The sequence below is a fragment of the Mus caroli genome, chromosome 9 (genome assembly GCF_900094665.2).
Source record: "Mus caroli chromosome 9, CAROLI_EIJ_v1.1, whole genome shotgun sequence".
NCBI classification, from domain to species: domain Eukaryota; kingdom Metazoa; phylum Chordata; class Mammalia; order Rodentia; family Muridae; genus Mus; species Mus caroli.
In genome coordinates this window covers 99,630,364-99,653,676 of record NC_034578.1, presented here as the reverse complement: position 1 = coordinate 99,653,676, position 23,313 = coordinate 99,630,364, and the positions used below count along the sequence as shown (strand labels likewise).

General features: G+C 40.4%; 1 protein-coding gene across 1 annotated transcript in view; it reads left to right on the top strand.

Annotated features, from left to right (window-relative positions):
* The window catches only part of Dnajc13 (DnaJ heat shock protein family (Hsp40) member C13), a 106,381-nt gene that overhangs the window by 24,254 nt on the left and 58,814 nt on the right, over positions 1–23,313 (top strand). The window contains exons 3-22 of the mRNA XM_029481990.1: positions 124–199; positions 947–1,096; positions 1,490–1,531; positions 4,943–5,143; positions 7,627–7,833; positions 7,928–8,023; positions 8,566–8,657; positions 9,628–9,794; positions 9,909–9,988; positions 10,081–10,250; positions 10,901–11,000; positions 12,471–12,578; positions 13,813–13,968; positions 14,727–14,783; positions 16,712–16,833; positions 17,991–18,066; positions 18,271–18,366; positions 19,286–19,429; positions 22,168–22,182; positions 22,678–22,760. Of these exons, the coding sequence (XP_029337850.1) occupies positions 124–199; positions 947–1,096; positions 1,490–1,531; positions 4,943–5,143; positions 7,627–7,833; positions 7,928–8,023; positions 8,566–8,657; positions 9,628–9,794; positions 9,909–9,988; positions 10,081–10,250; positions 10,901–11,000; positions 12,471–12,578; positions 13,813–13,968; positions 14,727–14,783; positions 16,712–16,833; positions 17,991–18,066; positions 18,271–18,366; positions 19,286–19,429; positions 22,168–22,182; positions 22,678–22,760 (2,238 nt within the window). The remainder of the gene's footprint in view (positions 1–123; positions 200–946; positions 1,097–1,489; positions 1,532–4,942; positions 5,144–7,626; positions 7,834–7,927; positions 8,024–8,565; positions 8,658–9,627; positions 9,795–9,908; positions 9,989–10,080; positions 10,251–10,900; positions 11,001–12,470; positions 12,579–13,812; positions 13,969–14,726; positions 14,784–16,711; positions 16,834–17,990; positions 18,067–18,270; positions 18,367–19,285; positions 19,430–22,167; positions 22,183–22,677; positions 22,761–23,313) is intronic.

The window sequence follows — 23,313 nt, the reverse complement described above, 5'->3', positions numbered from 1 at the left end:
CAGCCAACATATTTCTATTTATAGAAAAATATGAAAGTGTATTCATTTTGTGTTAATATCATATGTGTTTTCATTTAAAAATTTGTTGCTTAATACTAAATGTAAGCATGTCTTTCCTTGTAGGTATAAACGAGTCTTTTCAGTTGGAACCCATGCAGTTACTACATATAATCCCAATACCTTAGAAGTAACAAATCAGGTAATTTTCATAGAAGTTGTTGAGGGTTTATGTGAACCTTTAAAAGTCAAGATTGCAGCCCAACTCACCTGCTGAAGTCAGCAGTTCAGAAGAGAAATGTCAGCCCGAAGATGGATGTGTATATATGATGCCTTGTGTTCAGGCCTAGAAGTGAAGAAGTTGTGTGTGTGAGAGCGAGCGCGGGCACATGCTTTCTAGACTCTGGAGGGAATGGCTTTCACGTGTTACTGTTTCTAGCCATCTCCTCTATAAAATTCGTCCCTTTCTAAAGTTGTTACTGTTAATCAAGCATATTAGTTATGTGACAAGTATTATTTGGAAAGTTCACAGACTTTCCAAAGAACTAGAATTACTTGTTTGTAAAGGCAAGACTAATTGAACATGAATAAATAAACATGCTTAAATATAGTTCAGTTTTTAATTCTAAACTAGGCATGTTTTGTAGATTGTCTTTCTTAATGAGTACAATCATGAAATGTTACTCCCTAATTCTTTTCACTTACTTAAGTTGCTTTACATTATCGATGCCATCATAGTATAGATCTTTTTGTTATTGTTTCTGATAATTAAAAACCTTGAAGAGAACTTGAATTGTAGACTTGCTAGAGGCACTTCTCCCCACCCCTCAAGCTGCAGTGTCTGTAAACTGTTGTTCCTTTAAGCAGAGAATATGGAATGCAGGAGATGAGAACCAACGGTGCCTTATTACTTCAGAGCCAAAGCTAAAGGCTTCCTTCTTTTTGCCAGTGGCCTTATGGAGACATTTGTAGCATCAGCCCTGTTGGGAAAGGACAAGGAACAGAGTTCAACCTCACATTCCGTAAAGGCAGTGGGAAAAAGTCAGAAACGTTGAAGTTTTCTACAGAGCACAGAACAGAGCTGCTTACGGAAGCTTTGGTGAGAAGACCCTTGCCACAAACTTGCTCCCTCTTCTGAAAGTGCAGTGGCTTCCTAAGTCTGGAGACTGAGTTCCACCGCTCTGCCCACTCCTGCTTTATTCTGACCTTTAACTTGACACTGAAACCTTTGCTTTCCCATAAAAAAAATCAACCAGGAGATCCTTTATACTTCAGTGTATGGCTCTTTTCAAATGTATATGCAGGATGAAGCATTGTCTGTTTTGTTCATCAGTAAAGCCTCACAGTCCTTACTAAATGCCGTCAAACTATAGATCCCATAACTGTTAGTATCCTAATCACTGAGTTGTGGCTTTGCCTGGTCTGGGTGGGAAAGGCTGGCTCAGGCGCCTTCCTTACCAGTCTGTCCTCACAAACTTGTGTTTTCTTTCAGAGATTTAGAACTGACTTTGCAGAGGGAAAAATCACAGGAAGGGTAAGAGTTGACATTTATTGGTGTGCATTCTTATGTGAGTAAATGTTGCCTTCATTGTAGAAATCATTCCATAATCTGTGTGTTCCTGTTACAGTAAACTAAAGGAGACACAGCCTTAAAGCCTCTCAACAGGAGAAGGACATGGGTGTGGTTCAACAGGAACCATCAAATCGAGAAACAGATTTCAGACTTACTTTTGTCAGATAAAAACCCAGAGCGTTAAAAATGGTATAGGGGCTAGAGAGCTAGCTCAGCAGTTGAGAACACCCGTTGTTCTTGCAGAGGACTGGGATTTGGTTCCTAGCTCCTGCATAGCAGCGTACAACCATCCAAAGCTTGAGTTCCAGGTTCCAAGGGATCAAATAAGCCATGTCTGACCTGCACTGGTACAAGGCACACAGGCTCGAATGCAGGCACGGTGCTCACACATGCAAATAAATAAACCTACAAGCAGTGCAGCCATTCAGGTGCTTCTTAGAGTCCTCAGCACACAGTGGCAGTGCTGAAAGCCTTGTAGCAGTTTGCTTTGTGGAAGGTTTGAGGTTTGGGAGGTTGGTGCTATTTTTCTGCATGTTCCCGCTTTGGGTCTGGCTTGTATGAAAGCCCAGCGTGATACTAGCAGCTTTGAGAAAAACCATATTGCTTAGTGGAGTCCTGACTTTCCCAGCCAGGCCTCTCCATTAAACCATAGACTTCCAGGGAGCGGGGATGAGAGGACTTTTGGGTTTTCTCATGATGCATCCCATTTCTCAACCGTGCATGGGCTTACCTATTATTTATGCTTCCTTTCCCTGGCATTGGAGATTAAACCTAAGGCCTTCTCCACCACTGAGTCCAGCTGCAATCCTCAGGTTTTAACGTTTGAAACTGAGACAAGGTCTAATTAAGTTGTTCACAGATGGCCTTGACTTCCTCAGTAGCCCAGGCAGAGGATCTCCCAGGTAATGGGGAGCACAGACCTGCACCACAGCATGGCTCTTTCTCCTTCTATAATGGGGAGAAGAAAGCCTTCTACCATCACGGGTCGAAACCATTGTCTCTTGCTAAAGTTCTAGGAAGTGGACTCTGACATGCTGATAGGCATAGACATAATTTGACAGGCCCTCTCCTGTCAAACTCTTGTCTCCCTATGGGCATTTTTTTCTGCTGGGTTTATGCTTCCAAAGCTTTGCTCGTTTTAATGCTAGACCTTGGCTGGTTGCCCAGGAGCCATTTCAGCTAGTTCCATGTCAGCTGACAAGCTGCTGGCTCATTGTCGCTGAGGAGTTTCTGTTGGGCTTCTGTAAATCACAGCTTGGTGGGCCTATGGCAATTATCTCAGGGGAGTTTTCTGTGTCTCTGTTTAGATGACAACAGCTTCTAAAGCTCAGCAGTTTCATCTGTTAGCTCCCTTTTGTGGTGGCTGAGGTAGAACTAAGTATTACCTCTGTATGACACCTGCCTCTCCAGAACACGGCAGGGCCTCCGCCTCAGGCCGGACTGAGCAGCTCCATTACATAAGTTGAATTTGGTCCTGAGTCCTGATATCTGTCACCTGTGATATACTCCAGATTATGGTCTTTCAAACTCCCTCAGGCTTGGCCTCAACAATAGTTCTTAGAGATAATGATACATTTCCATCAGCAGATATTATCCGCTGAGAGAAATGGAGACTGTCCTGTAGAGTGAGTTTGGATGTTTTGGCAAGCCTAATTGAAAAGCACCATTGTGCTGGAAAGATGGCTGAGTGGAATCGAAGTACTTGCTGTGCAAGCCCTAGGACCTGAATTCAGAACCCTTCTCTCCCACCACAACCTGAAAAGCCAAGCCAGGTGTGTGCTCATAATCTCAGACTAGTGGGTAGACAGGGGCTCCTTGGAGGTTTCTGGCCAGCCAGGGTAGTTAGGAAGCTCCAGGCTCATGGAGAGACCCCGTCACAATTAGTTAGAGGAGAAAAAGGCGGCCAATGATGATCTCTTGCCTCCACATGCATATACACAGGCACAGGCACGTGAAGCCATCAAGCATACAAATGCAGACACACAAGAAAAGACACCACCATATTTGGTGTTCTCTTACTGCCCTTCCTGCTGGAGAGGTATGGTGTTGGTCTGCCCTCTGTCACCCATCACCAGGGCCCTGACTGTCTTCTTGAGTGATGTAGACACTTTTATCTTTTCTACAGAGTTCTTTCTATGAAACTATAGAACAGTGTGCTGAGGCCATGGGTGTGAGCTGGGCCTGTGAATGTTGTTGAGTTGTTAGATGTGAGGGGAGTGTTCATGATGGTAGTGCCCTATTTCTTGCTGAACACAATTTCTCTTGGTGTCAAAAAATAGTGCTTGTGAGCCACCAACCAGCTCATTTTTACTTTCAGAATGGCGCAGTGCATTCTTCGTACAGGGTAGGGAACTCTGGTGTCAGAATGTAGAAGAGAATATTCATTTTACAGCGTGCATGTTGTTTTCCTTTCTCTGTCTCCCACTTCATCTCATTTACATTTGTTTCCTTCTGTGCCACGTCATTTTCCTTAGTAACCTTCATTAAATCTTCTGAAAGATGAGACTAGAAGTGGGGGAAGGAGAACCACAAAGATGGTGTTGAAACATGTCTAAGCACATTACATTCATGCTGATTAAATAATGGAAACATAAAAAGAAAAAACTGAGGAGTCAAAGGATATCGGTCATGCTGCTCATGTGATGTCCAGCTAGTCTGATTTGCAAAGGAACCTCCCCAGGGCTCTGTGCTTGCCAGTGCAGTGCGGTCAGCACTCAAAGATAACCTTTCAGTTAGGATTGAGAAATCATACCGCTGGTAAAATTTTGGCTTCAGAAATTTTGGGGGTTATAGATAAATTGTATGTTAATGTACTGGGCCGTCTCTATTTAATGTTTCCTTTTGGGGCAGGGCTGTATATTATGTGTGATTTTAGGGCCTCCTTTTGAGGGTGGGGTTTATGCTATATATGGTTTATTGGCTGGTTTATATTTTTTTGTTTGTTTGTTTTGTATTTTTCTGCTGTTTGATTTTTGAAACTTCATCTGGCTCTGTTACTTCTGTTGCCCTGGAACTCCTGGGCTCAAGCAATCCTCCTGCCTCATCCCCTGAGTGTCTGGCACCATGGGCACATGCTTTTGCCAGCTGGATTTCCTCTTGTTTCCTCTTTTTACTTAGAGGGTAGTTTAAAATTCTTTCACAACACATTGTAAACTTAGGTCTATGCTAATTAAGGAACAATATGGTGTCCTCAGTTAGTATGAACATTCTTAATGAAATCAACAACCCTACACTCTTCCCTTGTCTAGAAGCTGTTAAAACTTTCAGTGTTTAGATCGTTGGTCCTTTCAGCAGTGACTACATAGTCAATGTAACTTTGCTTTATAGCAGGCTTAAATTTGAACCTGAAGGTAATGTTGTGCTTCTCTCTAGAGATACAACTGCTACAAGCATCACTGGAGCGATGCAAAGAAACCTGTGGTTTTGGAAGTAACTCCTGGAGGCTTTGACCAAATAAATCCTGTAACCAACAGAGTGCTGTGTTCCTATGACTACAGGAATATTGAAGGCTTCGTAGATCTCTCTGATTATCAGGGAGGATTTTGTATACTCTATGGAGGATTTAGTAGATTGGTAAGTAGTTTTTGTGAAAAGACATTTTTCAAAGGGATATAACTGAAGTCTGGGAAGATAGCTCAGCCAGTGAAGAACCTGAGGACCTGAGATAGATCTCCAGTGAACAGTTTAAAAATAGTAGCTGGGTGTGGTGGTACATCTGTCCCAGCACTGGAGACAGACAGGCTGGGGCTTAAGCAGTCTGCTTGAAGAGCAGCACACGAGGTTGTCCTCTGGCCTCCACATGAACTTGGATACACATGACTGTATAACAGTTTGAAGAAAGAACTGTTTTCACTTGACTGTATGGGTATCTTCTGGGAGGAAGTTTGGTATTAAGAATCTAGCAGTCTGTGGTGTCACAGATATCTAAGGTTAGTCCCTTTGCTGTCTTGAAAATGAAGAGAATACTATGCACATTATATGGAATACATATGTGCACGTGTGCACATGTACCTGCCTGATGACTTGGGGAGGTAATTTATCTAAGATGCTTCACACCGAACACTACTGAGTATCGTTACATAAATGGGGCTGTAGTTTCTACCAGCATCATGTCATACCTGAAAGTTTCTAAGCTTTCTTTGAAAAATGTAATTTAGAAATCTTAGTTCTAGGGACTGTCCTCTGTTGTGCTGTTTATACTATGAAATGTGAGTGTGCATTGACACTTCAGGTCTGGAGCCGGCAGCATGGTTTTGTTTTGTAATTTTGAGTTAATAAGAAAAGGGGAGACACCAGACACTGTGTAAAATGCTGAAATCCTGCTTATTGCACAGTAATGTGGATAAGATCATCTTTGTAGAGTCTTCCTTCCCTTGATAAAATTTAAGCTGGCAACCTCACATGTAAGCACTAGTGTCTATAATCGGAAAGGCCTACCTACAGTCTTAGTTCCTGTAGCCATCTTAGTGTCTAGGAAGCATGTTCCCAAAATTTAGTGTTCTGTGGATACAATACCCAAGGTAGCAGAGCAGAGGAAGTACAGATCACCTAGATGCCTAAGATGGTAGATGGTAGCCAAAGGAGAGCAAACACAGCCATGGGCATGCAGACAATCTGATTTATAACATGCAGTTTGCTCTCAGCTCTTTCTGCCTTAGGCTTTCTGTGTTGATGGATGCAATCCTGGTTTCCCTCATCTGGAACACACAAGGTGGATATTTTCTTACATCTGAGTGTAGACACAAAACATGAAAACCCAAAGAAAAAAGCTTGCTTTCCCCCATTTTAAAGTAACTTAAGGACTCCTGTCCAAATGCTGCCTCCTCCCTGGACTGCAGACCTTCACTCTTGATGGGAAGTATGCCTAATTCAGCCACGTGACCGTCTGTCACAGTTACCCAACCTGGCTGTGTGGTGGGGCAGTATCTGTTAGGACATTCCTTTTATTGCCAGCACGTCTTATTGCTTAATGACAGGAAGGAGAGTTCATGTAAATTACCTCCTAAGTACAGTTAACTCACATCCATGGTTTCTCTGTCCACTCATCAGCTAGGGAGCAGAATGTTAAGGAAAAGTTTGTACCTGCACTAAACATTGGTAGAACTTTTCAGTGGCCATTCCCTAAACAATGCAGTATACTAATGTAGTGTAACCCTTGTACTTAGTATTGTAAGGATTCAGAGGTGGTTTAAAGTGTACAGAGAACATATAGATTCCATGTAAGCACTGTACCACTTCAGGGACTTGAGCATCTGCAGATATAGAGGTCCTCCTAACCCTAACCTCATATACTGAGGGGTAGCACTGAATTGTTCTATAGTTTTGTAAAAGCTACTAACCAAAATGAAACATTCACTCCAAATATAATACCATAACAGATTTAGCCAATCTTTAATTCCTTTGTGTCTATGGTAACTGCTCAGTTGGTAGGATTGGACCAGGGTTTCTCAGCAAAAAGAGCTGTATAATTTTCTTTCTGGCCAAAATAAAAATCTTAATTGGTCATTTCCACCGTGCCCCTTGCAATGTATCTAATGCAATTCTGGTCTCCAGGCACCCAGTGCAGATCTTTTTCCTTAGCTGTGTAGCACAGCGTTGACTGTTGGTTTATAGCAACAGTGCCTAATGATTATACATATTCAAATATTCTTTAACATATTTTTGCAAGAAAACCATTGTCTAAAATAGTTCAACGCAGAGCTGCCTTGATTGAAATGAAATGCTACCCCACAATGCCCACCTACCTTCATAGGCTTGAGGTTCTTCCTTGGAAGGTGGCATACTGTTTGGTACAAGTGGTAATTGATAACCAGACTCTGAGAAGTTATGGGATAATGCCTGCTGGCTGAGTTGGCTTATGGCTTCCTATTGCAAACTATTGTGTTCTTTAAATTTAGTATTTGCCTTTTAACTACAATATACTGCTGGTTTCCCCAGTATATTCTGTTGCCTTTATTCTTAAAATTGTTATATTAATCTTGTTCATGTGTGTTAAGTAAATATGGTCATATTTTAGCTGTTTGATTCCTGACATAGAAATTTAAAAATCTGTGCAGCATTTATTTGCATCAGAGCAAAGAGAAGAGATCATTAAAAGTGCAATAGAACACGCTGGCAACTACATAGGTATCTCCCTGCGGATCAGGAAAGAGCCACTGGAATTTGAGCAATATTTGAATCTTCGTTTTGGGAAATACAGCACTGATGAGTCTATCACATCTTTGGCAGAGTTTGTGGTCCAAAAAATATCTCCTCGACATTCGGTAAGAGATGTGTGTTGAGTATAAAAAATCGTTCTCATGTTTTGGCAGCTTTCTTTAATAACTTTTAAACATATTTCCATTTTACTGTTTGAAGGAACCTGTGAAAAGAGTTCTGGCGGTCACAGAAACATGCTTAGTGGAGCGAGATCCAGCAACCTACAACATTGCAACATTGAAGCCCCTGGGAGAAGTGAGTAAGCCTACGTGGCTTAAGTAGCCAGCTTCCTATTGATAAACTTGAGTTTCTATTTTAATATTTACTGGTTTCTAACGAATGCAAAACAGGCTGTTATGGTAACTCACACTGGTGAGCTTAGCACTTGAGGGGGCTGATGCCGGGGAGCAGGAGTTCTAAGCCAGCTTCAGCTACATATCAAGTCCAAGGCTAGCCTGGTCTACTGAGACCCTGTCTGAAAATCAGCTACAACAGCAAAAGTGAATGAGAAACAGACATGATCTGTGTTTAATTATTAACCTTTTATCTATTAGTTTTAAGGCGATGGCGACTATAAACATTACCTTTCTAATATACAAAGAATGGAACATTTATTTCCATAGTTGCATATGAAACTTTTAAACGATTCTTAAATTTCTGATATTAAAGGCAGGTTACATTTTGTGAATAATGACTTTACAAGAAAAAAATGATATTTAGTTTTTACAATGAAATACTATAAAGCTAAACATTTAGGGGTTTGGGTAAACTTTTTATTTGGATTTTGTTTTTCTTAGGTATTTGCATTGGTTTGTGACTCAGAAAACCCACAACTTTTTACCATTGAGTTTATAAAAGGGCAAGTTCGGAAATACTCTTCAACAGAAAGGTAGGGTTAGGTTACCTCTGTGTGTGTGTGTGTCTTTTTATTTTATAATTTTGAGATCATAGGATGTGCAGAGCAAATAAATTGGTCAATGAAGGATAAAATCAAAGATAATCTGGAACTTTGAAAGTATTTAATTTGGGAGAAGACATTGCTGCATATTTTAAATGACCCCAGTTAACCTGGTCTGTGTTCATATGCACATCCAGAAACAGATGTAATCCAGATGAGGCTTGTCTCATCGGTGATTCTGGTATTGGCAAGGTGACCATCTTAACAGAAACACTTATAGTCATGGTAACTTCAGAATTGCCAAAACCTAGGAAGATTGCATATATCATGAGTTTGAGTGGGCGCCCGTAATGTCATGCTTCCATATAGTGTGTGGCTCTGCAGCAATGCAGACCCTGGACACTAATACATACAGCATCATGGGTGAGCCATGAAGCATCATGGGTGAACCATGAAAGCAGATAATGAACAAGACGTGATACTACATGCTCTATGGTTCTGCTCTTTGGACGTTTTAAAACAAAATCAAAAGTAGATGTATTACATCAGTGATTGGGTCTTTCCAAATAGATCCAGAGGCACTTTTTGTGGTGGTCAGAATATGTATAAACTGGATTATGATGATTGTCCAACTGCTTTAATTTATACAAAATTGTGAAAGATTTTACTGGAGTGTGTTTTGTGATTTTTAATTTAGGCCCAAGGAAAGCTACTAAAGATAGATAACCTGTAGACAAGCTAAACCAAGAAGCACAGAAGCCATAGTTTATCTACCTCACAGCAAGTCATACAGCAGTAGCAGGGCAAAGGGCCGCTCTGAGCCTGGAACTTAACCCCATGGAAACCCTGGACCCCAAGAAACCCCCTAGCACGTGACCTGCAGAAAGGCCTGTGCTGCACTCTAGAGCCAAGGTCTCTTTAAATATCAAACCTAAAACTTTATGCTTTTGACTTTGCTTAGAGATTCCTTGTTAGCAAGCTTGCTGGATGGAGTAAGAGCCTCTGGTAACAGAGATGTTTGTGTTAAGATGGCACCGACCCACAAAGGCCAGCGATGGGGGTTACTCAGCATGCCTATAGACGAGGAAGTCGAGAGCCTTCACCTCAGATTCCTGGCTGCACCTCCTAGTAAGTACTTGCTTTAATGTAGTTGTATTTCCACACACCCAACAAGACAGTAGTTTAAAAACTGGGAATACAAAGCTTTAAATCTCCCCCTCAAACCTTCTCATCTCTTTGCAGATGGCAACTTTGCAGATGCTGTATTCAGGTTCAACGCTAACATTTCCTACAGTGGAGTGCTGCATGCAGTAACACAGGATGTAAGATAAGTTGTATTGTCCTCTGTTCATTGTCACTAGCTTTTGCTATGGAACCTTACGTACCTCAAATAATTGCTCTTTGTTTACCCTAGGGTCTCTTCTCAGAAAACAAGGAAAAGCTCATCAATAATGCAATAACAGCACTGTTGTCTCAAGAGGGGGATGTCGTTGCCTCAAATGCAGAACTTGAGAGCCAGTTCCAAGCTGTGAGGAGACTTGTAGCCTCCAAAGCTGGTTTCCTGGCCTTCACGCAGCTTCCAAAGTAAGTTAGCCTTGGTAGAGGGCTTGCTGCCGCATGTCCAGGGCTCCGGGTTTAATCTCCATGACTATAAAAAAAAAATGCATGTTGCTTTTAGAACCTAACTTTATGTAAAGATTTTGAACAACTTAAAAATAGAAAATACTGCCGGGCGATGGTAGTGCATGCCTTTAATCCCAGCACTCGGGAGGCAGAAGCAGGCAGATTTCTGAGTTCGAGGCCAGCCTGGTATACAAAGTGAGTTCCAGGACAGCCAGGGCTATACAGAGAAACCCTGTCTCGAAAAACCAAAAAAAAAAAAAACCTGAATAATTTATTTCTTTTATGTGGGATAAATCTCTTCTATATGATGGTTTAGTAGTTTTTATCCTTGAGCAGTAAAAAAGGAAGTTAGATGGGGCTGATGTGGGATATTGGCTCTGTAATCACTGGTAATACACTGACTTCTGTGTTAATGGATTCAATTAATTATTTGTGCTTTCATTAACACTAAAAAGGTTTCCTGGTAAAGCAGATAAGCTTAGGAAAGTACATTCCAGAGGTGGGATTTTGAACATGTAACTGATACCATGTCACTGTGGAAACTTAAGATGACCTGTAATTTTAATAATAAGTATGACATTCTGTTCTGTACTTGGTGTTTGTTGTGAAAGGTTTCGGGAGCGCCTAGGAATGAAGGTAGTGAAAGCACTCAAGAGAAGCAACAACGGAGTCATCCACGCGGCTGTGGATATGCTCTGTGCCCTCATGTGTGTGAGTACTCTTCTTAGGTTGACTGCAGGATTTCCTTCCCAGGAACCCATAGTTGTGCATTTCCTAAATTGTTCTCATGGCCATTTGTTTCTTCAGTTAGCACATCCTGTGTACTAACTGGTGTTTTGTGTGCAGTTCCTTCCATCCAAACTGTTGGCAGGCTAGTGAGGTAGCCTCACATGTGAGTGTGAAGCGGAGCCCATGGGACCCCTGAGGCTCTGCACTTAGTCTTGGTGTGTCTGCATTTCAAACCTTGAGCAGGGATCTTTCAGTTCTGGATAGACTTTGCCTAGCATGGAAGATGGCATGTCCAAAAACATGCATGATAAGCACACACAGCAGGCAGTGATTGTAGGTGTGTGGGATGGCGAGGGTAGGTAATTGGGACTTGAAGCTAGAGGCATATGCAGAAATGGTCACGTAAAGCCTTCTCCGTCAGAACAAAGACTGGGCTTGTCCTTTTTATGACATCACCTGAAAGATTTTTCGACAAGGGAACAGTCACATAACTAGATTTCACTTTTAGAAAACCCACTCTGGTAGAACATGGAGGGGAGAGAACAGTTGGAGCCTGTAGACCCATTTGTCATGCAGAGAAAGAGATGGTGAGCTGGGGTACTGACTGGCTGAGGAAGTGGCACATGAAAGCTGAGTGACACAGTGTGGAGGGAGTGACAGCTATTCAGCACTTCCAAGTTGCTCATTTATCTCAGGGTTTCGTGTACTATCTGGGATTGTTCTGTATGTAAAGCTTTATAGGCAGTCTTAGTGATGGAGGACAAACATACAGAATCACATGTGTAGCACCTTGGATTCATTCCCCAAAATGAATTAACGTTTATTATCTCAACTACTCCAAATATAATTCTGTTAAAGAATTAAACTAGAGCATAAATTTTGTGAAACAACTGAGCTTACGCATTGGCTATGTACAGGACTGGCTACCGTTAGTTCCAGCAAGCAGGTTTTACAGGAGCATGTTGACTCTCAGGTACCACCTGCTTCCTTCTGCTCAGGTTAGGATCTGAGCTCAGCTCTGACCACCATGCAGGCATCCACAGTCAAAGGACAGTGGCCTTGAAGGGAAAAAGGATATTTGCTGCTTTGCCAATTTTAGCACTTGCTTTTAAATTCTAAGTTTCACCATTTCCAATTTAAATGATAAAGGTCTTGGGATGAGGAATTGCTTTCCTTTTGGTGAGAAGGCCTGTGACTGTGAGAGAGAGAGCAGTGCTTCTGCAGTAGCTGTCTGGAGAGATCATGTTCAGTTACTTGTGGGGGAAACTGTCAACTGATGAGACACGAGAACCTGTCACCTGTGTCTGCTGCTCGTCACAAGGTTTACTTCCACCCTGGGTTCAAAGGCTATGGTTTCTAATCACTTCCATGTGGAGCAGATGTCTCTGTAAATGCCTTCTCTGTAATACCAACACAGGACACGACTTACGAATTTCCCTCTTTAATCCACAGCCTATGCATGATGACTATGACCTAAGACAAGAGCAGCTAAACAAAGCTTCTCTTCTCTCTTCAAAGAAGTTTCTGGAAAACTTATTGGAGAAATTTAATTCCCATGTGGTAGGTTGTAATTAATGTTTGCTTCATGGGAGATGTCATACAGAGATTTCCTAGAAGTGTGGTATAAACTTGTTTTTGTCACAGTGCCTGACCCTCAAATGGTTACAGTTCATCTTTGTCACTAGTAACAAAATACTCTTGAACTTTATTAGCTATTATAGTTATTGGAGATTGCTAATAATATTAGCTAAGGAAAAGTACCAGAAGTGCCTGCAGACTTTTATAAGGAGATTGCAGGGTTGGTTGCTTTGTTTGTTTGTTTGTTTGTTTGTTTTTCCCAAGACAGGGTTTCTCTCTATAGCCCAGGCTGTTCTGGAACTCACACTGTAGACCAGGCTGGCCTCGAACTCAGAAATCCGCCTGCCTCTGCCTCCTAAGTACTGGTATCAAAGGCGTGCGCCACCACTGCCCAGCCAACATTTTAGATTTTTTTTTTTTTTTTAAAAAGTGTTGTGAAATAAATTGTTCTAAGAATCAGTCTCACCATAACTGACTACCAGTCCCTCAGGCATTGAACTTCTTAGAAGATAGAAATTTTGTAAACACAATCAAATTGCCACAGTTTTACACATATTGTTAGATTGCTTCTTTTTTTTCCCATTTTTATTAAACGTGTGTGGGTGTTTTGCCTGCCTGCATGTCTGAGCCACATGGGAGCAGTGTCAGTGGAGGCCAGAAGAGGTCAGCAGATCCCCTACGACTGGAATAATGAAGTTTTTGAGCTTACCCATCATGTGGGTGCTGGAGATCAAACCCAGGGTGCCTGGAAGCACAGCAAATGTTCTTAACTGCTGAGCCGGCTCTGCAGTCCCATGATTGATTCATTCATCCCTCTCCTCCCCTCTTCCCCTCCCTCTCTGTCTCCTCCCCTCCCTCCCTCTCCCTTCCTTTCTGTCTGTCTCTGTCTTCTTCCCTCCCTACCTCCCTCCCCCTCAGTTACACATTAACTTTAGTTAGAATGCACATTTGAAAAATTTGGGTTATTCTCTTGAGGTTTTAATTATGTTAAATAATTAATCTTGAATTTTAATTATGTTCTTTAGAAAATAAACAGTGGGTTACTATATTAACTAATAAATAAGTACTCAAGCATCATGAACATTTGAATCTCTGTTGAAAAATTCAAGTCATTGTTTCTGTCTGACACCCAGAATGAAGAAAGGAGCGTGCAGTTGCTATGTTGGGGGCTGAAACTCCTGCGTCTGTTTCTAAACAGTGTGCTGCTTTCTTTCAGGATCATGGGACCGGTGCCCTAGTAATTAGTTCACTCTTGGACTTCCTTACCTTTGCCCTCTGTGCTCCATATAGTGAGACAACTGAAGGGCAGCAGTTTGATATGCTCTTAGAGATGGTAGCCTCCAATGGAAGAACCCTTTTTAAACTCTTTCAGGTGAGCTTGCATGTCCCTTGTCTAATGGCTGCACTGACTGAAAGACTCCATTAAGAATTGTTGCTTCCCTACCCTTCAGGATCGGTAATTCTGGGCCTTGCCTGTGCTCCAGGCAAGCACTGTGCTACTGAGCTCCACCCACAGCTGGACCCGTGTATTAAATTGTGTGAGCACATGTGTATGTATATACGTGCATGCTTCCGTGTGACAGCGGAACCTTGAACATGACCATGTCAATTTTTAACCCACAGGTTTCTTGGTGTTTTATGTAGAACTCTGATGCTATTGGCAATTGTTGTGTATACTTTGCTAGCTTAGATGTAGTGAAATGCTTGCTTTTTGCCTTGGTAGGCTTAAAGTTCACTTTCTTTACAAATGTCTACATAATCAAGGTGAGTTTTTGCCAGATTGTTCATAAGCACTGGAAAACATTGTTATTTTATATGGTACTGCAGTGCTTATTGTATTCATATATATGTATACATATTTTAAATCTTTATGATTTTAGTGCTATTAATTATAGTATAATAATGTTATTCATGTTAGTGTTGCCTATTTGCTAAGCTGTCATGAATTTGACAGGCTTAAAACTAAATTCCAAGATGGATCTTTTCCTGCTTCCATTTTCCTAGTTAGTTGTTTTCCTTAACTTTGTGGCTTATCACCTTGCACAGTGTTTGTTCCTTAGGTGGAACACCTAAACGTGTCAGAGTAAAATTCTCTTTTATTCATTGATCTTTCCCCCTTCATTTTTAAAGCATCCTTCCATGGCGATTGTGAAGGGAGCTGGATTGGTTATGAAGGCAATAATAGAGGTGAGAGAATCATTTTGAAATCTTAAAGTTTCTGGAATGTTGATTGATCCTTTTCATTGAAGTTGACAGTCTTTGAGGGGAAACTTCTTATTCTCTGGTTCAGAATAGTTTCAGATTTTTATTCAGAATTTGAGGGCAGAGGTCACACTGAGAACGAACATACACTGTCATATCCAGATACTGTACTCACACCTTCTTTATTTGTTGTGACATAAAGTCCGCTTTTTATTCCTGTCGCTGTCCTTGATGTTGGGGGTTGGGACAGTGAGCTCGAGGTCCTGAGACTATGCAGGGGTCTGCTGTGGAAGAGTTAACGGGAGAACGACCACAGAGGTCCCTCTGCTGGAGTCGCTGCCCTGCGCTGCTGCCTCTGCGGGCTCAGGGCTTCAGCCTTCTGTTCTTTAGAAGATGAAACCCTGGGCTGAAGAGATGCCCAGGGCGTGAGAACACTGATTCTTCTCACAGAGGAGAGTGGGTCAAGTCCCAGCACAGTGGTGGCTCAAAGCAGTGTTCAGTTCAGTTCCTAGGGATCTGTTGCCCTCTGCCATACATATGTGTGCTGTACAGATAGATATGCAAGCAAAACACTCATACACATAAAATAAAATTAAATCTTTAAAAAAAATTTGAAAGCTAAAATCATAGTTATTAAAGAGTAGCTGCATTCTGTGATGTTTATAGTGACATCAATCTAAATGGCTTTTGAATGCCTGTATTTTTATGTTATACTAGAAATTTGGATAAAATGTAAGAGGTTCTTTTCTTCAAAAAAAAACATAGCTGTTGTGATACGCATAGAACATCTTGATAAAACAGAGAATTAGTTTGCCCTTAAGTATTTTGTAGGCAAACTGCAAACTAAAGACAGACAGAAAAGTGTAGCTGTCAGTCTGGGCAGAGGGTGGGAGTTTGCCTGGTCTCTGTCGCACATCACTCAGACGTCCAGTGCTCCCTCTCCAGCTGACAGGTGCTTGCACAGTTTTAGGTTCGTCTGTGGCTTCTGCAGAGCTTATGGCATCCAGTCACAGTTAGGGCCCTGAAGTGTCCTCTCAACCGTTCTCCAGCATTCTGCCACTGCAGTTCTAAAGCCCGTCATCCTTTAGAAGCAAGGCGCTGACTTTGGTTGTTACATACAGATCACACTTAAATTTATAGCCAGCTATTGTAGCTCATGTCTCTAAAAGATAGCATTTGTATGTAGTCTTGGCAAGTACCTCAAATATAGTACATAAACCTTAAAGAAAAAGTTGTGTTTGCTGGGGGAAAAATAGCACAAGAACTGGAATAAAGAGTTACCCTGCACCACACTCTCCTTTATCCACACAATTGACCTAAAAATGATTGTATCATTAATAGCAAAAGCAAGCCTACCTTGTATGTGTCTTTGCTAAGACTTGGTATTCTCCATCAGCCACCTTTCCCTTTACTAGCTGGTAACTAGTATACTCTAGAAATCATCCTACTTTACATCTTAAATCCAGCAAAGTGTAATTCCTAAGGTTAATTTAGCTGGAAACTAAGCCTCGTTTTGAAGACAACTAATTCCTTTAAAATTCGCTGCAGTGACCGGTGTCTCTTTTGTAGAGTAACTAGAAGTTACTTTCCTTTTCTCCTTTCCTTTCATCCTCTTCCCTTTCCCTTCCCCTTGGGTAAAGCTGAAAGATTGGTGTTAGAAAGTTAAAAGAGGGGGCTGGAGAGATGGCTCAGTGGTTAAGAATACTGACTGTTCTTCCAGAGGTCCTGAGTTCAATTCCCAGCAACCACATGGTGGCCCACAACCATCTGTAATGGGATCTGATGACAGTGTGTCTGAAGACAGCTACAGTGTACTCACATACATAAAATAAATAATCTTTAAAAAAAATTAAAGTTGAAAGAGTTTGTTCTAGATTGCTGTTTTAGGTACCATCTTTCCCTTTTTTCCAAAGGAAGGTGACAGAGAGATTGCTACTAAGATGCAGGAGCTCGCTCTAAGTGAGGGTGCCTTACCTCGACACTTACACACTGCGATGTTTACAATCAGTTCAGATCAGCGCATGCTTACGAATAGGTAAGTTGATGGAGTCTTTGTACATTAGCTTTCTATTTAGATTATAAGGAATTGGGATTGCATAAGTGTTCCATTTTCAGTTGCTCCATGCTGTTCCATGAAGGTTTATGCTAGAATGACCGTTGTCCCTGTTCATGATGATTTGTGATAGGGTTATGGTGGGAGGATCGGGTTCCTTTTTCTGTTGTCAGAGTCTTGATTCACAGTCGTGGGATGGAAATGTAGGAAAGTCTATTTAGAAGCTTCTAAATCCTCTTCATAGGCCCATAATCTACTTTAGAAAGAGAGAGAGAGACACAGAGAGATAGAAAGCGAGGAGAAAAAAAAAAAAAAAAAAAAAAAAAAAAAAAAAATGGGGAAAAAAAAAAAAAAAAAAAAAAAACGTGAACATAGTTCCACCCTAAAGTAGGCTTGTTCCAAATCTCTGATGAACCACCTTTCTTCTAGTTGTCACTTAGGTGACAATAAACATAAACCAACTTGTTTACTGTAGGCTGCCTGAGTTCCACCATTTTAACTCTATGTTTTCTGATCCATGACCATCTCAGCTGCCTAGAGCATACCTGGCTCTGAAGTTACAGTTTCCACTTTATAAGTAATAGCATAAACCACTCATCCATGGTTCGTCAGTATCTGTTACACAAACTAACTGTATTGAGTCAAATTATTTGCTGTGTGTTCATACACATATTTCATTTTTTGCTTTCTTTAAATGGGTAAGAACCTATATCATGTTCATGCCAGTCAGATGGCTCACCTGGAAAAGGCAGTGGGTAGCAAGCGTACCAAGCTGAGTCCAGTCTCCTGGACCAATAGTATGAAAGGCAAAACCTACTCCACAGATTTCCCTCTGCCCTCTGCCCCATGCACATACCAGCATGCACAGACAGTACACCAGTGTAATAAAAGACAGTAATGCTTTAAAACAAATTAGAGTAGCTATCAGGGAAGCCCTTTAAATTGGAGGAAATTCATTTCTATTTTGGAAGAGTATCTTAAAGTTCCTCTTCATTATATATTCATTTTTGACAGTTTCTAATATCTGAATTATTTATATGTAGACATATTTCCTATGATTATGAAATTTATTTTTTAAAATTCCTTTGTGTTGTAGCTGAGCTAAAGCAGAAACCTTTCTCAACGTCTGCTTTTTTCAGACAGCTAAGTAGACATCTAGTGGGACTCTGGACCGCTGATAACACAACTGCCACAAACTTGTTGAAACGCATACTGGTGAGTCTACTGAGAAAATGAAAAGCTTTTTTATGCCTATCAGACAGAGTTTAATGATGTTATGTGCACCCTAATGGAGAAGGCGTGTACTCTCGGGCATCCACACAGTGTTGCCCCGGTGGCCAAAATGTAGTGTTTGAGAGTTCAGCTTTGAAGGCAGAATTTTCTTTTCTTTTGAAAATGGACTTTGTATTTTGTTGTTAGCCACCAGGCTTGTTGGCATACTTGGACAGTTCAGATCCAGTTCCAGAGAAGGATGCAGACCGCATGCACGTCAGAGACAATGTGAAAATAGCAATGGTAAGTACGCTCTACAGACCAGGGCTGAGGTGCTGCTGTGCGGCCCTCTTCTCTGGAAGACTAAGCCTGCAGAGAGAGCCGCCCTGAGCGCTGACAGTTACGGCTCCTAAGATGATGTATGGCTAGCTAACTTTTTGTACACTCACAGAGTTGTGTCACTGTCATCACAGTCTAACTATATTGACGATTGTGTGTTTTTCTCTAAACCATTACTGATAATATAGTCAAGGATGGCTTTCTTTAGAAATTTCCAGTATCTGTGGTATTTTATAAAGAATATGGTATTGATTTCTACTGGTAAAAGGGATAAATACCGAATAAAAGCTATGTGTAACTTTTCCTCTTTCAGTATCTCTGTTAATTATTAATGTGCTGAGCTCAGTATAATGGTGCACACCTTTAATCCCAGCACTTGGGAGGCAGAGCTCTATGACTTCAAGGCCAGCCTGGGCTACAGAGTGAGTTCCAGAACAACCAGGGCTACAGAGTGGGACTCTGTCTCTAGATAGACAGAAAGATGGACAAACAGAGAGATGGACAGATGGTAGATAGGCAGATGGTAGATAGACAGACAGACAGACAGACAGACAGGTATTAGTATCTTATCCCCGAGTAAATTACATAAGTGTTTCTCGTGATGCTATGTGGCATTTCTCATGTTATCTTCTGTAGTCTTACTCCTGAGTTTGCATTCACCCCACTTGTATCTTTTCAAGACAGATCATTGTGTGACTTGAGTGGGGAGGTAATTAATTTTCTTGTATAGGAAATTAATTCATTATACAAGTTTTCACTTCTGCTTTTTCACTAAACATGCAAGAAAATTTTTAAAATTTTCTTATTTGAAATTGTGTGATCCAGCTATATATAGTTTTAAAACAAATATGAAAGTAGCTATGTAATGATTTTAATATTACAGGATCAATATGGAAAATTTAATAAAGTTCCAGAGTGGCAAAGATTAGCTGGAAAAGCTGCCAAAGAAGTTGAGAAGTTTGCCAAAGAAAAGGTTGATCTTGTGTTGATGCACTGGAGGGATAGGATGGGCATTGCTCAGAAAGAGGTAAGCGGGTGTTAGGAGACTCTGTGTGTGTGTGTGTGTGTGTGTGTGTGCGCGCGCGCATCTCAGTTTCAACAGTTAAAGAAAAGGAGGTCGTGGATTTGGAAGAAAACAAGGGGATTGTGCATAGGAGGTTTTGGAGGGAGGAAAGGAAAAACTGTGTAATTATTTTCTCTAAAGAATACTTTTTAAAAAGAGGTAAAAAGGGGATGTGTCCTAGGTCAGACTCATCGCAGTTACAGGTGTTAATTCCGATATTTCAGACAAAATATACTCAAACATCAAAAAAATTAACCTTGCCCAATTCTGATTTGTGTTTTCCTCAGTTCTGTGTTTGGGTAACTAATGATTAAGATTTTAGTGAGATAATAACGTTACTCTCTTAAGTTTTCTCCTATGTACTCCAGCTTTCATAGTTTGCTTTGCACATATGAAAATACAGTGCTCTTACCTGTTTATTTAGATCTAAATACATTTTAGAGATACTGTTTACATTTTTTAATTAAATGTATTGTAAATTTTGTGAACCAAACTCAGATGTGGAGTTTTAGTTTCTTCTAGCATGTGCCACAGAAGTTCCTGCAGCCTACACACTTGTATCATGGATGGCGCAGGGTTTATGAACCAAGTGTTGACTTTGAGTCTTTCTAACAACACCTACAGTGTCTTTATTTATGGAGGTGACTTTTTTATTAATTATTCAAAGAAAATCAGTTAGTTTTCACCTGTAAATGGATTTCCAGTCTGTCTAAATATAAGGGAACAAACGTATTGTCTGTCGATCTAAAATTTGGATCAGTCGGTTATTTAAGGAGTTGAGCATAGCAGGTTAATGCTAACTTAGTGATGTATGGCGGAGTGAAGAGCCACTCCACAGGCTTTCAGGCCAGAGCACATCGAGATTGTGCTTGCTAACTAGTGTCTGAGCCTCACCTCGTCACCTACTTAATTATGGCTTTTCCAGGAATGTACTTTCCCTCTTCTTTAAAATTGGAATAGCATCACTCCCCGTCTCTGTCTTACAGAGTTGTTTAATGTTTAAACTAGATCCTTAAAGCACTACGTAGGACCTGTTCATGACAGTTCTGCTACAGCATTTGAGGAGTAGAAATACATACACAGTTGGTTTGATTATTTTTTAGTTTTTAAAATTTACAAGTTTCTGGCTTCAGGTAGTTAAACCCATTTCTAAAGTAACAGTTTTTTTTTCAACTTTTTAAATACAATTACCATATTGTCATAAAATCAAATAAATTTTTAGTGTCTGACTTCATATGTAGTATTTAAACAACATAAGATTGAACCTAATAAAGCTACTTACCTATAAAGTATCTGTTACAACAGTGATTTAGAAGAGAAAATTTGCATTTTTAATACCAATTTTATCTTACTGGTCTGTTGGCATTGTTTGCACAAACTAGCTACAATTTTGAGCACATAATCAAAAATATTTGAGTTGGGAAGATGAACTGATTATTTTTATTCATTTTTTATTATTAATATGCATACTGTTTGGTCTGCATAATGATAATTGATGAAGGAAACAGTGGTTCAGCTTTGTGGCTATCACATACATAGAAACAAACAATATCAGTGATGGAGTGGTCTTGTGCCTTTGTTAATTTAACTGGCTAATCCTAAAGAGATGTGGGATGTTTCTGGGGCCAGTTTCGAGTGCTGTTTGTTGATGCTGTGTGTTGAATTAGTAGTCGCCTTTGCTAATGCTGACTCGTATATTGTGTTGTTGTTTTGGTACATGTGAATTGTTTTTCAGTTTAGGAATTTTCTTTTTTACCTAGGAGTTTTACCTTCTAATTCTGTACATACATTTTTATGAGAATTATTCTTTACTGGTATGAATTTTATATTTTTACCGTTCTAAATTGTTACCACATTTATATGAAAGGGGGTGAATTTAATGAAAGTGTTGATTGTTGTTTTAGTTTGCTTTTTACTTCTTAAGATGGGGCTTTACTGGAACTTACTCCTTAGTTCTCCAGTCTCCCACTTCAGCCTCCTGAGAGTCTAGTTACAGACAAGCACCACCATGCTGGCGGGAAGTGCTTCTGATTTCTAATGCGACCTTTTAAGAATTGGCTTATTCAAAACACTAAACTTTGAATTATTTTGTACTTAAGTCCCTTTGTTTTAGTTTTTATGATGGTGTATGAAATTAAAATTTGTAAACATTTTCATATATAACCAGTAAATTGTATTTCAAATAGAATATTGTTACAGATTAATCTTCATTTAATTTTATTCTTTCAATACTATCGAGTCTATTTTCTTGGTTTATCTGAGTTGCCACACTATGAAGATTAGACTTCCAGGTTGTTAACTGGAGCCACTCAGTCAGTGCTCAGGGCTTGTTACATTGAACATTAGGGTTTTCGTGTCTGAAATATGTATGGTTACACTTAGAGCAAGCGCCCCAGGGTCATGACAACCTTTAAGGATTGTTGGAGATCATCTCTACCTTCCAATTGCGAATCTTACAGATGTACCTTCCTCTGGATCAGGGCCCTGAGCTTTATGGGAGCTTTGAGTTCTACAACTGCCTAAGATTGGAGTTGTAAGCTTGGAAACGCAGATGGCTCCTCTGATGTAAAGTGAAGATGACTTATATTCGTGACATTCTTGTGGAATTTGTATAATAGACACAGCTTGCCAGATTTAGATTCATAGTCTCCTTTTTATATTTTCATCTTAATTTTTTTTTTCTTTTTTACAATTAAATTCAGGACAAAAACCATATGGTGAGTTAAGCCCTTTACATGTGTGAAGTGTGCTGAACTGGCGTGTGGTGTTGTCTTGACTTGCTTTAGTGTTTCCGCCTGACTTTACATTGCTTAGATGTAATGCTGCTTTTTTCCACGTTGGCCGTGCCTCTTGGCTTTGGGAGCAGTGTAATATCATAATTTTTTACATTTGTTATGTTTTTCATGAATTTTTATTAGTTGCATGTAAATGTTTGAAGCAAGTCAGTTTTTGACTTGTAAGTTTTACTGGTGATCAGTGTAAAGGTTGCAAGCCTTGGGGTTGAAACAGTAACTTTTGGTTAGATGATGATATGTGAGCACCTATAAGAACAAATGCTAGCAAACGATCTGGTGTAATTAATGTTATGGGCTGTTGCGGCAGTTTGAGGAACTTGATGCTCCTCGCGTGTTAGGTTTCTGTACTGCTGCCAGGTCTGGTGAGCCTGTTTGGCTGTGAAGACTGCTATGTAGTATATTTGTTTTATTTTCCAGAATATAAATCAAAAGCCAGTAGTTCTTCGAAAGAGAAGACAAAGAATAAAAATAGAAGCAAACTGGGATCTCTTCTATTACAGGTAAACTTGAGGCCTCTCTTCCAGCATTGGTAAGCTTGATGCTGATGCTGATGCTGGAAGAACCAGGATGGATTGTCTCACGCTGAGGTTACTTCTTCTGTCCTGATTGGTTCCACTGACGTGCTTTTACACAGTGAAGGCTAAAGTCAGTCATCCGAGTTGCTTAAGTTATCTTAAGAATTTAGTAAGGCCTGGAGATGATTGCACAAGACACTTTCTATGGAGTCGGATTAGCTGTATACCTACCTTCAGCCATATTAGAAATGGAGTCTTGAAAAAGGTAGACTACAGAGGCCTCAAACTAGACTCACAGCAATGAACATTTGAATGGAAGATGTTTGTACAGAAGGGTGTGCTGTGTGACGTACAGACACACTACAGCTCCCATTGCAAGGGTTTTTTTTTCCCCCTATCTTTTATTTCTTTGTGGGAGGTGTTGCAAAGGCAGAGGGCAGATACAAAGTCAGGGAGATAAGTGGGATTGGGGTGCATGATGTAAAATTTACAAAGAATCAACAAAAAGTAGAGAGAGAGAGAGAGAGAGAGAGAGAGA